The 16,523-nt window shown below is 43.5% G+C and overlaps 2 protein-coding genes and 1 long non-coding RNA gene across 3 annotated transcripts in view; 1 reads left to right on the plus strand and 2 right to left on the minus strand.

The window, feature by feature from the left end:
- On the plus strand, positions 1-4,790 carry LOC310847277. Its single transcript, XR_014565754.1, has 2 exons — positions 1-45; positions 278-4,790. It is a non-coding gene; the product is annotated as an uncharacterized lncRNA (long non-coding RNA).
- The window catches only part of GMEB2 (glucocorticoid modulatory element binding protein 2), a 263,449-nt gene that overhangs the window by 19,264 nt on the left and 227,662 nt on the right, over positions 1-16,523 (minus strand). The gene's annotated exons all lie outside the window — the stretch shown is intronic.
- The window catches only part of STMN3 (stathmin 3), a 27,141-nt gene continuing 13,560 nt past the window's right edge, over positions 2,943-16,523 (minus strand). The window contains exons 3-5 of the mRNA XM_083744784.1: positions 14,536-14,711; positions 12,875-13,066; positions 2,943-11,903 (exon numbers count right to left, since the gene is read on the minus strand). Coding sequence (XP_083600910.1) covers positions 11,844-11,903; positions 12,875-13,066; positions 14,536-14,711 — 428 coding nt within the window. The 3' untranslated portion in view covers positions 2,943-11,843. The remainder of the gene's footprint in view (positions 11,904-12,874; positions 13,067-14,535; positions 14,712-16,523) is intronic.

The following is a 16,523-nucleotide window of genomic DNA, read 5'->3' on the forward strand; positions in this document are numbered from 1 at the left end:
AGGGTCCGGCCATCAGTTCCCGCCCTCCCTCTTCAAAGGTTTAGGGTAGGTAGCAAAGGGGGGGGGGAATCCACGTGAAGCAAAGCAAATGCTCCTTTAAAATGTGGGGAATGAGAAAAATTAAAAACTGTACATCTTGTGTAACTTAAATACCAAGCCAAACAGGAAACATTTTTTTTTTACATTTATTTTACACACACACACACACACACACACACACATATATATATACACACACACACACACACACACACACACACACTCAAATGAAATCAAGGTGTAGTGTTCCATGAGCCAGAAGCTCTGCATTACTTAATCCGGCTGTTAAAGGCTTTCCCAAAGGTGTCATGGGCTTTGAAGACACTCAAACTCAGGACACAAGGGAGAAACGTGCTAAGAGGAAGGCACACTTGGCAAATCCACACCGTGATCAACTCCTGCCCAGAAACCAATGTCCCCACTGTGGAAGGACGTGTGGATCCAGAATTGGCCTCCACAGTCACTTACGGACTCATTGTTAAAACTGATTATGGAAGACAATCTTACTCAGCTATGAGTGATCGCCAAAGAAAGATTACTTAATCCGGATATGGTCAAGCATGTTACAAAGTAATCGTGGCATTGCTGCTTTTGTTGATGACTTCAAAGCCTTAACACTTCAGACAAGGCTTTAAATCTTGGTGTTGCAGCAGGTAATAATGATAATCTTGGTGGGTGATGAATCGCCCATGTATTTCGGTCCTCCTCTTGAGAAAAAAACATCCTCTCATGCTGTCTTGTAATTGCCAAGGACAAGAGTTCTGAAACAGCTGTGTGTTTTCTGCTCCAAATTTTGAAAAAACACGAGAACAAGAAACGAAAAATAATCTGTCATGAAATAGAATTTCACAGGGATTGTGAAGGCCTATGTGAAGATTCCAGAGGCTGAAGCCATGTTTACAAGAATTGGTGGCAATGATATCATTGCAAAGGAAGTTTCCTGTCATAGGCTGTCAGGAGCAGAAGCAAACTGAACAGCTTCAGCTCAGGTGCCATGCAACCTAGTTGAAAAAGAGAAAATACTATGAGTGTGAGATCAGGGGGGTGCATTTGGAGGCATCTTTTTATTGGAGAGCACCCTTCAATCCTTGTGTAATTAATCTGTTAATTTGCAGTCTCCCACAAATTTTGCCTTTTCTGATTGTGAATATGTTACTATTACTAATAATACATTATTTAAGTAAAAAAAAATAATCAAGTGGAACTCGGAAGAATAGGAGGGAAGAGAAGCAAGCCTTCAGGGCAGTTGAATTGGTGTTCTGAGTGACAGTAGTACTCTGTTTATGCCTATGTTGGAGTGACTGTGGGCCAATAAACATTTGTTTGCAACTCCCTTGACTAGTGTATAGCAATGGCACACTGGGTATGTAATGTAGAAGGATGTGGACTTTTCAAGATAGGTAAATTTTAGGCAAGTGTTCATGAATGTAGTTTTGCTGCAGAGAAAAACATGGGACATTCCCATAGTCTTTGCTTTTTGCAATGACAAAACAAACACAGAGATACTCTCTTTTCCAGATAGCATGCCTTTAGCAATGTGCTTCAGGGACAGGCTGCTTCAGGATTACTGAAGTCATTTTTGTTACAGGACCTGATCCAAAGAGAACAAAAAACTAGGATACATAAAGGTCAGGGGGCTGGTGATATACAGTATCAGTACTCAGCTCAGTATCACTACCCACAGTGATTTTGAGGAGTCAGGTCCTTTTGGGTTTTCGTAGCTTGTTGGACTCATGTCTTCTTTGATGGAAATAGTGACATATGCCATTACCTGTCTTTCCTATAGAGTTCATATCCAGAAACCAGTGCCTCACTGTTTCCCTCCACGTTATTTTTGAAATGTGGGGACTGCACCTGGTATCTTCTGCATGCAAAATATATGCTCTACCACTTGCCCAGTCAGAGGAGCTGGGCTCTATTAGGCAACAATTTTAATCTAGGCTACATTGAATTTACTGGATTTAGTACATCTTAATAGTCATGCACAGGATCACACTGTTGGGGCAGCATTTGTCATGGACCAGCAGTACACAGAGGAGTGGCGGGAGGCACTAGCTGGGGAATCCTCACGGGAAGATGTCTCAGAGCCAGGGGATTAGTGATTGAGATGATGATGAGTTAAAGAGGGAACAGACTGGGAGAAGGACAAGTTGAAAGCTGAAGAGGTAACAGGCTTTGTGAGCAGGAAGAGTGTGACAGAGAGCAGTGGAGACCCAGAGCAGAAGAGGAGGCTGGAGAGGAGGAGGGGCCAAGAGGCAATGATGTCAGGCTGCTGAAGAAGCCAGGGGGTCTCCCCCTCCTGCTGCAACAAGCTCCCCGCCTCAGTCTCCCAGAACCTGAAGAGGGTGGAGCAAAGTCAGGTAAGATGAAGGAGCCTCCAGATTGTTTTGGTAGGACCCAGGGAGGAAGAGACATAGGGAGCTGTGGGAAGGCCGCTCACATCTGCCTCACTGGAGCAAGATCTACTGGGAGGAGTTGCTGTGCTCATTAGGCCTGGCCTCCTGCACGGTATTGTTTCTTTGCATAGAGTTAACTTCACTGACACACTCTGAGTTACTGCTGATCTACTCCTGACACCCACCCTGACAGTGTTCTAAGCTGTCTAGCAAAAGCTTTGACCTGTATGGGGATGTGGTTGCAACTTCTTAGTGTGAGATTTCTTCCATAAGCTGATTAAGGAGTTTGGTTAATATTTCTTCAAACCTGCATATGTCAGTTGCTGCTATTTTTGGATATATAGTGGGGCTTTGCTGTCACTACAGTGAGAAGAGGACATGCTCGAATAGGAGAAAATTGATAATTGTGCTGTCTTGCAAGGCAGCTGAAGAGCTTCCCAGAAAGAACTGCTGTGCTGGAAAACTAATTGTATTATATTAAATGAATTAATTAATAAAAACAGAGAGTTGTGGTTTCATACCAAGTTTATTTCTTTTTTTTCCTCATTAATCACTTCTTTGCACAACAACAACCTCAATTTGACAATGAAATGCACGTGGTAGATTTAAAGGAATCGGACGAGGCTTATCTTAAGAGTGAGAAAAGTCCATTCATGGCACTATTACACATTCTTTTTTCCTGTCTATTTGGAAAGGACAAAGACAGCACATGCTGCATCCTAAGAAGTGAATCTTGTGCAAGGCCAACAACATTCAAACTGACTATCAGGAGGGAATAGGAGGGCAGTTCTGGGGGGTGGGGGGGACGGGAACTGAAACACCATCTAATTTTGGACAGCTACCTAGGTGTTTTGAAGTCCGCTTTTGTAGACTGAGCCTCCTTTTGCATGGATAGGAACCTACTTTTAGGGTCATATTTTTACATAATGCTTATCAAACAGCAACCTTTACAGTTCACTTGTGAAGAAGGTCTTTCCATTTTATATATGAAAGGTGCTCACTAGCCTTATAGCTCAGTCATGACCATGTTTGCCCAGGTAGTAAGATTGTTTGGCTTGATTGGACTTCCTTCCAAGTGTAGCCTTAATACCGGTAGTTGTAGAGAAAGTTGATCCACCCATCTGCTAACTAGAATAAGAAATCCAGCAAGCTTGCATCCTTTCTTCACACATCTTATGCACTTCTAGCATCAAGTGGTCACTACTCTCTTTCCATTACAGTAAGCTTATGGATTGTAGGAACCCAAATGCTGAGATGTGCCTATGTTGTCATTGCTCAAGGGAGACAAGACCACAGAAATAGCTTTATTAGTGATCCTTAATATGAAATCTGCTATACAGTAACATCAACAGGGCCATAAGCAGTCATTCCTTGCCACTTACTTCCAACTGTCTCTTGTACCTGTGTTTGTGTGTGAATTTTGCCACATGAATTTAGCGATGTAGTACTTACTGGCTATAAGTGTAGCTGAATGGAGACATTTGAGCCAGGCAATGAATAAAATACCTAGAGCTACTATAAGGATGTTCATGGAGCAGCAGGAAACTTCCTTTATGCTGTGATTGCAGTTCTTGGGCAATAACCACTTTGCAAAAGGACATTTAGGGAAGTGGTTCCCAGTTAGCTAAGTACTGCAGGACACTCACCCCCCCACCCCCGTTTTTCAAAAGCCAAGTCATGCACCACCTACTTTTGAATTTTTTTCTTAATAATAATAGTACCCCACCCATCTGACTGGGTTGCCCCAGCCACTGGGTGCATTTTATTATGTGAATAGTGCCACAGACCCCCTGGGCGGGTGATGCAGACGACCAATTAGGAACCACTGATTTAGAGTAAGTCCCCCCCAACAAGAACACTGGCTTTGTTCAACAACACAGCAACCAAATAGTGCTTGAAATGAAAATTTCCTAAGTATGCATGTACAAAGACCATTAAGTCCTTAACAACCTCTCTCTCCCCCCTTAAAGGCAGGTCTGTGGCTCTCTTAAAATAAGTGGAATATTTAGTGCTTGGAATATGACACAGAATTGTTGTAGCCCTTCTTTGGATTTACTAATGATAAATTGCAAAATTTATCTTCTCTTGCACCGAGCAGGGTCCACCAAATGCATATGGAAATGTGGCAACTCTGCTTTGAAAATGTGTAAAGCCACTCTGGGATTCCTAGGCATTGCTTAGGCCCTCTCAGCTGATTCCCTCCCTCCCCCAGCCTTAATTTTAGTCGCTGTGACAGTTAATTTGGTTCATAATCTCTCAAAGCAGCATGCATTTCAGTAGCATACCTAAATGTTATTAAGACTGAACTGTATCTAGGCACGGATACATAATGAAGAATTTCCAGTTCCATTAAAATTTTTTTATAAAAGTAGGATCTGCAACAAAATGCAGTGTAGAACATTCCTGTTCAGGATACTTTTCCATGCACATTCTGGTCTTTGGTCCCCACAACTGTTAGCCAATGTTCTACAAGCACTGAGCATGCCAAGTCCTCATTGCAGACTGTTTTTAGGGTTTTTTGCTTACTCCTTTAGAATCTCCCAATTTCTTTTTTGGGGGTTCTAGGAATCAAGCAGACATGAATTTAAGTTGTGGATATGTGCACCACAGTTAAGAATTCTCCACAATCAATTCAAGTGGGTACCTGCACATTTTATTAGCCCCCTCCTGATTTGTTTGCACCACGAGTAAAATATCCTTATAAGCACCCATTGTAATTCAAGTTATATCCAGTCCTATAGAAAAAGTAATTTCTTGGATGCACCGATTGACACTGGATAAACTCATCCCCTGGCTTCCCTGATACATCCAAATGTAGAGATGCTGATACATTTGGTATTATTTTCTTTACACAACATAATGCATCTGTACTGATAATACCTGATGCAAATTTCCACCTGACAACATGCCTGATAACATCAGCGTACCCTTGGATATGCAGGCTATATCTCAAGGCACTGAAAGAGTTAAAAGTGAAGGAAATAAAGATCCCATTCTTCATATCTAAGTGAGCACTATGGGCAGAATTCATTGACTGCCTAAGGCAGCCTTCCCTGGTCTGGTGCTCCCCCAGATGTCTGGAAGACACAAGGTTGGGAAAGCCTGGCCCAAAGGGCTAAGCTCATTTGTGTGTGTGCATTGGCCATTTGGATCTAATACCGCAGAACTTCCAGAGACAGCCTTCCAGATATTAGATTCTCACTTCCATCAGCCCTGGCCAAGTCAGGGATGATGGGAGCTGTAGTCCTACAACAGCTGGAGAGCACCAGACTGGCTGTCCCTGGTATAGTGGATGCACACATTTGTAAATCAAGCCTAAGACTTCCAATGATTGCACATATTAAGAGTCTCCAGAACACAAGTTATTCTTCAAGAATAGCATCACAAAACCAGGGCTGGTTGTGCATCATTTGCTATGTAGATCTGAAATGGTGAATGGGACCCAAGGAGCAGCCACAGAACACACTGAGCTCCATGACTGTAGGGTCAGGAAGTGGAAGGAAGCACCTACAGAGAATATGACACCTCTGTCTAGTTGAAAGTTGCCTCTACCTTAAGAGGTAGGCTGGATCATTTGAACCTCAACAGACGAAAACTAAAGTGGACCCAGACCTTTCAGAATGTCAAGACTTCCTTGAATTTCCACCCACTCTGCCTTTTTCCTCCTACCAACTTCAGAACAGTTTATTCCAGTACCTGCTCAACTTACTATTGAATTCTCACACTTTCCCCCCTTGTTTTGATCTGTGTTTCTTTCCCAAATCTATAGATTTCTTCATATGTGAAACAGCCCATCTGTTCCAGTAAGCAAAAAAGACTGAGAATGCGCTGATATTAACTCTTCCTGCTATTACTCTAGCCTAGTTCTCACCAAGGCAGTAAGCTGCACAACTTCAGACTGTAGGTTGGACTTCATGATGGAATGCTCAGACGTTCTTTACTATAAAAATACCCCTGCGCATACAAATCTAGGTATCAGAGAAGAGCTTTAACCTCCCTCTATTCCTTAAATGATAGCTTTCCATATGCATCAGATTCTGTTTTTATAGGGAGGAGCATTCAATCATGTGAGCTCCCAGTTGCAGCCTGAAGTGGTACAGCTCAGGTAGAGGTTGTTGTCCAATGACAAACTAGGTTCCATGCTTGACTCTAAATGCTTTTGATGCAAAATGGATAACTACCAGAGTGAATGCTGCTTTTGAGCTTGTGCTCATAACTATGACATTTCTAGTTGTTGTCACCATTATTATCAATATCAGCCATCATAACCATAGTACTAAAAACAGTATTTACAGCAAGTCAGAAGTACACACCAAGCAAACACCCAGCACCACAGCAAATAAGACATCGTTAACACCTTGCAGACATTTTCCCAGGTCCCACCAGAGGACATGGGCACTGAGGACTGCAACCACTTCTTACACACAAACTCTATTTTTCCTTAAAATTTATTTAACATTTTAAACTATCATCACTATAGCATGGATGAGATGATTCTGCATTATACACAGGTGCTTTTCTAGGATGGCTGCTATTTGGAAACTGATGCAATAGCTCAGACATTCAAGCCCAATTCTTTCCTGGCTTCAAGCACCTGTCTTGCCACCCCTGGGATGATGCTTCTATTTTCTTTCTGAGCCTCTGAACAGACATTTCATTGTGACATGGCCCCTTTCTTTGGAAACAAAGCTTTTCTGCTAATGCCCTGGTACTCCCAAGTGGAAGGCAGGATGTGTGCTGGGGAAGGGGCACAGCTCCACCTGACTTCCAGCCAATTTTTGTCTGTGCCTTGACTGGATCAGTTGGCTGAATGCTCACCTGCCCCGACCCAACATATGGCTTCCCTAATGGTTCCATGGACCTTGGGGGTCTATCCAGTCTAGATTTTTCTTCTGATGAATCTAGGAGGCACACAGTAGTCATGCTTGAGAACTATGGCTCCAATATGGCTGTAAAGGCCTTTTCTACTAGAAAAGAAATTGTCTTGCCCCATTTCTGAATTTCAAAGAGAAGCAGTTCCCATAAGAACCTTTACCACCAAAGAGGAATTAATAGTACAACCTAGACAAGAGAGACACTGGGAGAAGGAGGGGGAAGCATCTACAACATGATGTCACTGACAACATTGGTGCCCCCAAAGTGGCACATGGGTCATCAAACCGCTTACCTGATGTCTGAAAAGGCACAACTGAGTTCTGACCAGAAACCACAAAGAATGGAATCATTGCAGATCCAGGAAAACAAAAAGAAAGGAATAGTCAGAGTGAGAGATACTAGGCTAGTATGTAGTAATACCTACTCAAGGACAAAATACTTATTTGTCACTGTTGGGGCTGGCATTGGACTAAGTTTTGGTGCTCCACAATTCAGGCCCTTCCTTCAGTGGGAACTCTTTAAGATTTTGGAACCAATGCAGGTTGAACTTAGTTTGATGTAGGCTGAATTGTATGTTTGATTGTGGACAGCCATTGTCTCTCAGCCTTAGCTTTCATCTTAAAAACTGGAATAAGGATGAATTTTTTACAGAGCACAAAAAATTGCATTGCAATGCCCTTTGTACTAAAAGTGCTATCTAAGAGGTACTTAAGAGTAGCCAAAGAAACAGCCTTGCATACAGGTAGAATCATTCTCTAGCCCACACAGTAACTACTTAATTAACTAGCGTGTCATGAGATTAACTAGGGTGACTCTGCTGGAACTGGCAGGAGGCAGATCTTCAATCTGAACTAGATTATATTACTTAAAGAGATTAAAGGCCTACCCCCCACTTTCCATGCTTCTGGTGCACTGAAGAGGACTGTCTTAGTGGTTAACAAAGCACCTTTTGGCTTATGGGACATGAAGGATTCATCATGTGACAGATGAAAAACTCCCAAGCTACCAAATGGTCTCAGTGACATATCAATAGGTTAGAAAGAGTTGTTAGAAAGGGAATGTTGATAATCCTAGTATTTTGAAATACCACTTGTATTTGTAAACAGTTTTCTTCTTCAGGCTTCCCAAGTCTGTTTTAAAATTAAAATCCGTCTAGCACATCCTGATTCTTTTGCACTACTCTCTAGTTTTGGTCCCATCTTTTCCCTGTACGCATGCACTATACAATATGCCAGAAATGTATCATGGAGAGCTCTCTAGCTGTAACAGCAGATTGACATCATACTCTGCCCCAAATTGTGTCAATTCCTTTCCTTCCTACAGAGCACTGCCTCCCTACACTGTTCCTTTTGATCTCATCTGTGAAAACTCACTCCACAGGACGTACTTTTGAAGGAGCAGACCTGGGCCCCCGACTTACCAAAAAAATGCTTTAAAAACACAACATGTTTAGCTGTGGGCACTGCAACCTTATGCACACAAAACTAAGATACAATCCTCATTGAACTCAGTGGGCCTTGCTTTTGAGCAAATATGTATACAGTTGGCCCTGCCCTAAAAGCTCTGCCTACAATAAATCTCTTCCTGTCAGACCGGATGTTGCATTAGAACCAGCATTCATCCAACCATGTCTGTGATGGGCCACAGGGCCTTCTTAGACCTTTGCCAGCACTTTAAGAAGGACCCAGTCCCCACCACCAAGCGCCAACCGTGCAATGGCTTCTGAGGAGGCAATAGTTGGACAAGGCAAGGCTCTTAATCATCTGCTTGAGGGAGGCAAAGCAGTGCAGCTGTTTGGCCTCAGCTGGAATGAAAGGTGGGGGAATCTGGAGGACATTTAAAAGCCTCAGAGATGGGGAAGTGGGGCAGTGGAAGTTCAGGAGACAGGCTGCCCTCGTTTCCTTGCCGGTGGCCATCTTCAGACTTTCCTTAAGCCCCACTGAGTGAATCCAAAGAGGGAATAGTTTACCTGGCCTCCCTTCCTCTACACGAACACATTGAAGTCCTGGGCTTAAGTCTGCCAAGGCCAACAGCATAGAAGCCAGGCACCCAAGGAGAGGAGGTCTACAGAAGGGCTGCACTTGCTGTTGAGAGCAACCTGGGGCATGGCAGAGGCTGGCCTGCTGAAGGAGAAGACCTGAAATAAAGTCATTCTTGCAGCAGACTAGAGGGGAGTCAGTGCCTTCTTTGACCCCTTAGCTATGGGTCCACGGGAAATAGGGAGCACTGCCCCCCTTCCCTGGGGTATGACACAATGTGCCATGAGGCACATCATTTCTATAGTGGTTGACTTTTTCTTAACCCTCACAGCAACCAAATGGCATTCTTTAGGCTGAGAGACAATAACCTTAAAAGGCCACCCACTGAACTGCAGAGTGGGAGGTTGACTACACATACCTCATCCCTGAGCCAATGCCATGTCCAGCCTAATGGGCGAGGCATGCTTTATTTTTTAAATTCCACTATGAAAAAGAAAAGTTATCTGGATTTAAATGTCAAAACACATGCACTTGGAATGGCATATGCATATCTGAATGGCTGGCTTTCCCTGAAATTAATATAAAAGCAAAAACTAGGAACTTATGAAACTGCCTTATACTAAGTCAAACCATTGACCCATTGAGCTTAGTATTCTTGAAATAGACTGGGAGCTGCTCTCCAGGAGTTCAGACAAGGCAAAGGGATGCCAGGGATTGAGCCTGGGACCTTCTGGATGCAAAGCAGATGCTCTAAACACTGAGTGACTGCCCTTTCCTTACACCTTTTCTCAACTGTGGCTGCTTCTGTTTTATTGAGAAAGGGGGCTGGATCCAGCTATTTAAACATGCATGTGCTATAAAACCGTTATTTTAAATTTGTTTACTGTTTTAACTTTTGAAAAAGGCAGGATAGAGCCCTTTTCTCCCATCAGGCATTTAGGGACTGAGGAAGATTAGGGTGGTTTTTGGTTTTTCTGGTTGCAGTTTTTTTGAATTTCATTACAATTTTGAAAGCATAACACTGCCTTAATTTCTGCATCTTGATTGTTTTAATACCATGAGCAAGAAGGTGGGTTATCAATTAAGTGAATAATATTGACAACTGATGGTGCCAAGCATCTATTTTGCTGTTTAAAGTTGGGTAATTTTTGGACCCAATTGTTTTAGGGAAATGTGTATATTGGCTCCAACAGACCTTTGGACCGCTGATGATTGTATTTGAACATTTCTACTAGCTATGCAGAATCATACACTCTACTTTTGGTGGGGAGGCACTATTGAAATAAAAATATTCAGTTGCTTTCACGTTTGTATCTCTGAAACGTCACAATTAATACAGATGCACATGTTCCACCATGCCTCCCTGTTACTTTTCCTAGGCAGTGTCTCCTCCTTACTTATAGGAAGTTACAACGATCAGAAATGGTGACAGAGGGTTTTATGTCCTTTACAATACCTGAAAAAAACAAAGGTGTGTGATCTGTACTCCAGTTCTGCCTCCTGTAATGCTATTGACAAGATGCTTCCATCCTTAGGGGGAGGTGTGGCTTACTACCATATTTAGCTAAAGTCCTGCACATTGTAGCTTTTCTGATGATGTGAATAGTCAACGTGAAATACTGGTATCTGAAATACTCCAGATTTCAAGATACCTCTTGTTTACCACAGAACTTTTGATCATTCAGTGGCCTTGCCTAGCCAGTTTCTTTGCCCTGAAGAGAAATCTTATGAAAATAAAAGCATAGTTCAATTCATAGGCATGATTAGGTCTGAGGCTAAACAGGCTCTGAACTACTAAGTTAATTTACCAACAGTTCCAAATCAGACAACAGAGAGCAAGGAATAAGCTGCAAGAGGCTCTTTCTAACCAAATCCCTCAATCATCCAGTCCCTGCTTCAGCCACACAGAAAGCTAAGGGCTTAGTAGGTCCTTTTCACACATTGCAGAGTGACAGACACATATTGCCACTGAAGCAATACCCAGCAAGAAGCCATAGCCAATACTGGTTCAACTGTGTTGCCCTCACTTTACATTTCAAGTGTACTTTTAAAAGCTAGATTTATGTCTTTAAAAAACCCTGTAACATGTGAAATTGCCCATCACCCTACTTGTCAAGGACAGGCTTCTCTTTGTCCAACTGCACACTGTTGCTTCACTCGAGACAACTACCAAGAGCAGCCCATGCTTCATAGAGAACAGCCCTCACCTTTACAACATTGCCAAATATGTTCAGCGTGTCATCTTAATTTTTGTGCATTAGTTTAAGGTTTATCTTTTTTTTTCCTGAAGAAAAGCCCGAAGAGAAGCTGGTTTATGGATTCTATATTTAATGTTTGTGGACTAGTTGCTATTCTGCTGAGAGGCCCCTATGAACCCCCATGAGTTAAGGATACAGAGAGGAGAGAGATATGAAGCTTGGTACACCAGAGGGAAGGGGGGGGAGGGAAATGGAAATGGAGAAATCAGATGTTGCCTCATCTAGACAAAAAAAAAAGTGTTGAGTTTTGTTTGTTAGTTATTAGGAAGCAGGTGCTAGTTGTGTAGAAAAGCCCTTTATCCAGAAATCTCTTCCCGCTGCTCCTTGTTTCTGCGCACCTCAGCTGCGTGCAATTCCTGAAAGAGACAGAAATGAGATGCGGTATGAAAAGTATCCATGACAGCTGATGCTTCCTTGCTGGTCTCAAGCTAATTTCAGGGGGACAAACTTGCTAGTCCGCTGCAGAAGAAACAGGGGTCTTTAGGCAGCTTAAAGACTAAGGGTTATCTCCAACTAAGACCTACTCTGAGTAGACACACTGAAATCAATGGATTCCAGTAACTTAAGTCCTTTGACTTTAATGAGTCTACTCTAAGACATCATTGGCGATCACACTAAAGACCAAACTAGATCTTCTAGTGTGAGCGCTGTGATCAGTCCTCATTTGGTTTTTAAGAAGGTGAATGCACTGGGATATGGGGTGGTGGATCAGGGCTGTGGTACTAAGGGAAAGGGGCTTGACCCTTTCTCATGTGTATTTTCCCCCATCAAAATCACTCAAGTGTCAAGGAGCTGCTCTGTGTTCCATCATAGTACCTGAATATTTTTCTCCATGGGAAGCAGCTTGGGGGATGGGGGTGGTCTGTGTATTTGGATCAGGGAAATGGGGCTGGGGGTTGTAGCCTGGGGAAAGGACACAAGGGAGGCCCATCTACATCTAACCATTCCGTCATAGTACTGTAGTTGCATTTGCCCTTTAAACCTCCCCAAATCATTTATTTCATTTGATTTGATTTCCCAAAGCTTATATATCATTTGATTATAATAAAACCTCAGAGTGGTCATGGGTCTCTAGCTGTCTCATCTACTTGCACCCTCAATCTAATGTATGAAACTATTTAATTTTTTCTCAACATGCAACAGCTGCAGCAAAAAGTAGAGTTCATTTTGTTAACTCCAGTCTTTGAGTGGAACAAAGGGGCCCCGCAGAGGAGGCTCATGGTCCCTGGAATCACCTGTGATATGAAATGAGCTGAAGCATGTTCTTCATATCAGAAACGATGCTGGGAAGTGTGGGATTTGTTTGGTGTGAGCCTCTGGCACTTACCTTCTCACGGAGTCGCTCCCTCAAGGCAGCTAGATGAGCTTCACGGATCTCCTTGCTCAGCTCCATCTTGTAGTTGAGCTTCTCCTCAGCCAGCCGGCTGAAGTTGTTGTTCTCTTCTAAGGCCTTGTGCAGCACCTCCCTCTCATGCTCCCGCTTTTCCGCCAGCTGCTTCAGGACTTGAGCCTCCTGGCTCTGCAACGCAACCAGCAAACCAGGTTAGATGAAAAGGCTCCTGAATAGCCAACTGTCGGTCAATGTGCCTGTGCATCATCTTTTTGGATGGAGCTTATTACAATGCCTGGCTACCCCATAGCAGATAATATTGTACATGGCATCTATTACACATGCTCTTATTGCAGGGGTAGCTTAACCCCCAGAGGCTGCGTTAACAATTGTGGGTGTGACCACCACCACTGTGTACAGGACACACGAGTCCTGCTCCTCTGCTGATCTGTGTAGATCAGCTAAGGAGAGGGGATTATCACCCCTTCTCTACACATTAAATGATGGTTCTGATGTCTAGGAAGGGGGGAAATTGCACCCCCATGAAGGTGCTGGGTTGAGTGGAGACTTTCAGTCCTTTCTGCCTTGTCTACTTTACTGTGTTCCTTTTCCCCACTGCTGCAAAAATTGGTGGGGTCCTGATAGCGGTAGGGAATTTACTTGGAGGTTAGCCACTCTGCCCTGTCAGTTCCTCTGTTGCTTTCCCCTCCCCTCAGCTCCCTTGCATGTGTGGTGGAGCCTTATATGTTTATCCTGTTTCTCTAATAGCCTTAAAATAGTTTAAAACAGGGGTCGGTAAGGTTTATCTTGCCTGGGCCGTATCGGTCCCGCGGAGATCCCTCTGTGGGCCGGATTGCGCGTGTGCAAGTGCACGCACCCATGATTGCTGGCATCGACACGTGCACAGACGTGATTTCCGGCATCTGTGCATGTGCAGATGCGATTTTTGGCGCCGCAGAAGCGAGTCCCCGCACTATGCTGCACCAGTTTAGCGCAGTGCGCAAGCGGGCAACTCAGTTCAGGGGCGGCTCATGGGCCAGTCAAACGACCTCTGTGAGCCGCTTCTGGCCCATGGGCCTTAGGTTGCTGACCCCTGTTTCAGTGTCCCTAATACCTGTGTTTACAATGCTGCATTAGTCAAATTTACACTTGCAAACCAGGTGGGTAGTGTTTGGAAATAAAACAGGTATCTGGAACTTTGCTCTCTATCCACTGAATGTATTTATATTACCACCTAGGGTTTGTATGTTTCTTAACATTACTAAGATTTTTTTTATTGCTTCTGGGTCAGCTAATCTTCCAGTTTATTTCTTTGTACTAGATGTAATTTTACTCATGACCAGAGTGGAAAGGAGAAAGGGATTGGGGTATGAATATTCAGTAACGATCCTGCCCATAAGTTGCAGCATTCACTAAGTGAAGCACTTCAGTCACATAAGCCCTTAATGTTATTGATAGTGCACTAGTATTATTTACGACTTGGTTAGTCTCCTTCAAGAGAGAGGGACAGATCTTCATTTCTCCTCTGCCCACATACAACATTCTGAACCACAGAATTGCAAGGATTTTCACAAGCCCTCACCAGCACGGGATTTTAGCTCTAGTCAAAGCATTCTCTTGGGCTCACTTCAATGGCAATTCCTTGACAATCCCATTACCTTCCTCCTCTCTTCTGCAGCCTCCAGCCTCTTCTGCAGCTCTTCTAGGGACAGGTCCCTCTTCTTGGGGGGAGAGGAGAGGACTGGGCTCTCCGGGGACAAATCAGAAGGTGACTTCAGAATCACTTCAAAGCTCTGGCCAGAAGCCCTCTTGTCCAGCTGCTTGACCTCCATATCTGAGCAAGAAGAAGACAGGTACCAAAAGGATGAAGGGGTGTGAACTGCAGTGTCAAATAAAGTCCTAGCAGCTTAGGCTCTGACTATCTGAAAGACTGCCTCCTCCTTCTTTGCAGATCCTCTCAGGTTTCAAGATCAGCAGAGGGAGCCATCTTGATATTCTGAGGGTTGCGGCCCAGGAAAGAGCATTCTGTGTGCCAGCTCTTAAGCTGTGGCATTTCCTCTTCAGAGGTGCATCTAGCACCGTCATTGCATAGCTTTTGTCACGCTGAAAATGCACCTCTTTACCCTAGATTTTTGACACATGAGATAGGCAGATATATTTTAGAATCCACCCTAGTCTTTGGGTTGTAAATTGTTTTAACTGACTTCAATATTGCGCTTTAACTTATTGTAAGCCACCCTGGAACCTTATGGAGAAAGGCAGGTAAGAAATCAAATCAAATCAATAAATAGATCAATAAATAATAGTTCTGTGTCATAACTTTTTCTTCATTGTAGCTGGAGCAGTTCTAATGGTCTCTCAAATACTCTTTCCATATGTATGAATCTTTAGGATTTATGTAAGTGCAGAGTCCTTCTTAAGTATTAAGGCTGGTTGCAACTAATCCTGCATAGATAGCTGATTCAGTTCTGAATGCTAATGGAACATATGCTGTACAACCAGTGAAAGCTATCAGCTAATGTGAGCGTTGTGCAGCAGCTGTGGCTTCAGACTATGCCACCAATGCCAATCATGATATATCAGCATCTGCAGTGGGCTGGCAACTCTTGGGGAATGGCCGAAAGAAACCCTGCATTGCTTGCAGGTGTCAGGCATGTCAAACACTGCAGGTGAAGGAAAGAAAGCAGGGCAGCAAGAGAGGAGACTTCCAAGGTGCAGTAGGAATTTGAAGTTCATGAAGAACTGACTCAATCTCTTCAAAAGATAGCTTGTGTGCTTCTGAGACTTACTGATAGAAATGTCATGGATCAATATATTGTTCTTAGTGCACCCTTGAGGTCTCCTTCCCTTTTCCCTATCACAAAACGGGCTGCCTGACACTAAAAAAGAACCTTGCAATATGATTCTATGGAATTTCGAATACAGGAATAAAATAGCACACCTCCACAGTATACAAAGGCTGCATTCTTGAGCACAGTTGGGACACTAAATTCCCACCAGCTTTAGTAGGATTTAAGCAGACAAATGCTTGAATCACATGTGTATGTACATCACTGGATTACTCACTGCTTGATGACTTGCAACTGAATGTGTGAAATGACTTGCTTTGTTTAGTTATTCTATTTATATCACATCTTTCTCAACAGAAAAACTAAAAAAAAAATCAAAAGAATGTAGAAGAAAAAGTGGGTCAAAGTAGGCTTGTGAAAGGAGCTTCGTTTCCCCTCTCCCTCTCTGTTTGCTACACTTCAGAATGGCGGCCTTCTAATGGAATTGGAGCGGAGTGGGAACTTGTGGGCAGTTATCTGGCGGGCCCCTGGAACTGCCTTGCTATCCCTTTATCTCCTGCAGAATGGCCAGCCATGTCTTAATTTAACACACATACTCCATATTACGGGAAGCGGGTAGTGCTGTGGGTTAAACCCCAGAGCCTAGGACTTGCCGTTCAGAAGGTCGGCAGTTCAAATCCCCGCAATGGGGTGAGCTCCCGTTGCTCAGTCCCTGCTCATGCCAACCTAGCAGTTCGAAAGCACGTCAAAGTGCAAGTAGATAAATAGATAAATAGATAAATCTGGTGGGAAGGTAAACAGCGTTTCCGTGCGCTGCTCTGGTTCACCAGAAGCGGCTTAGTCATGCTGGCCACATG

The sequence above is a fragment of the Podarcis gaigeae genome (genome assembly GCF_964106915.1).
Source record: "Podarcis gaigeae genome assembly, chromosome: 6".
Lineage (NCBI taxonomy): Eukaryota > Metazoa > Chordata > Lepidosauria > Squamata > Lacertidae > Podarcis > Podarcis gaigeae.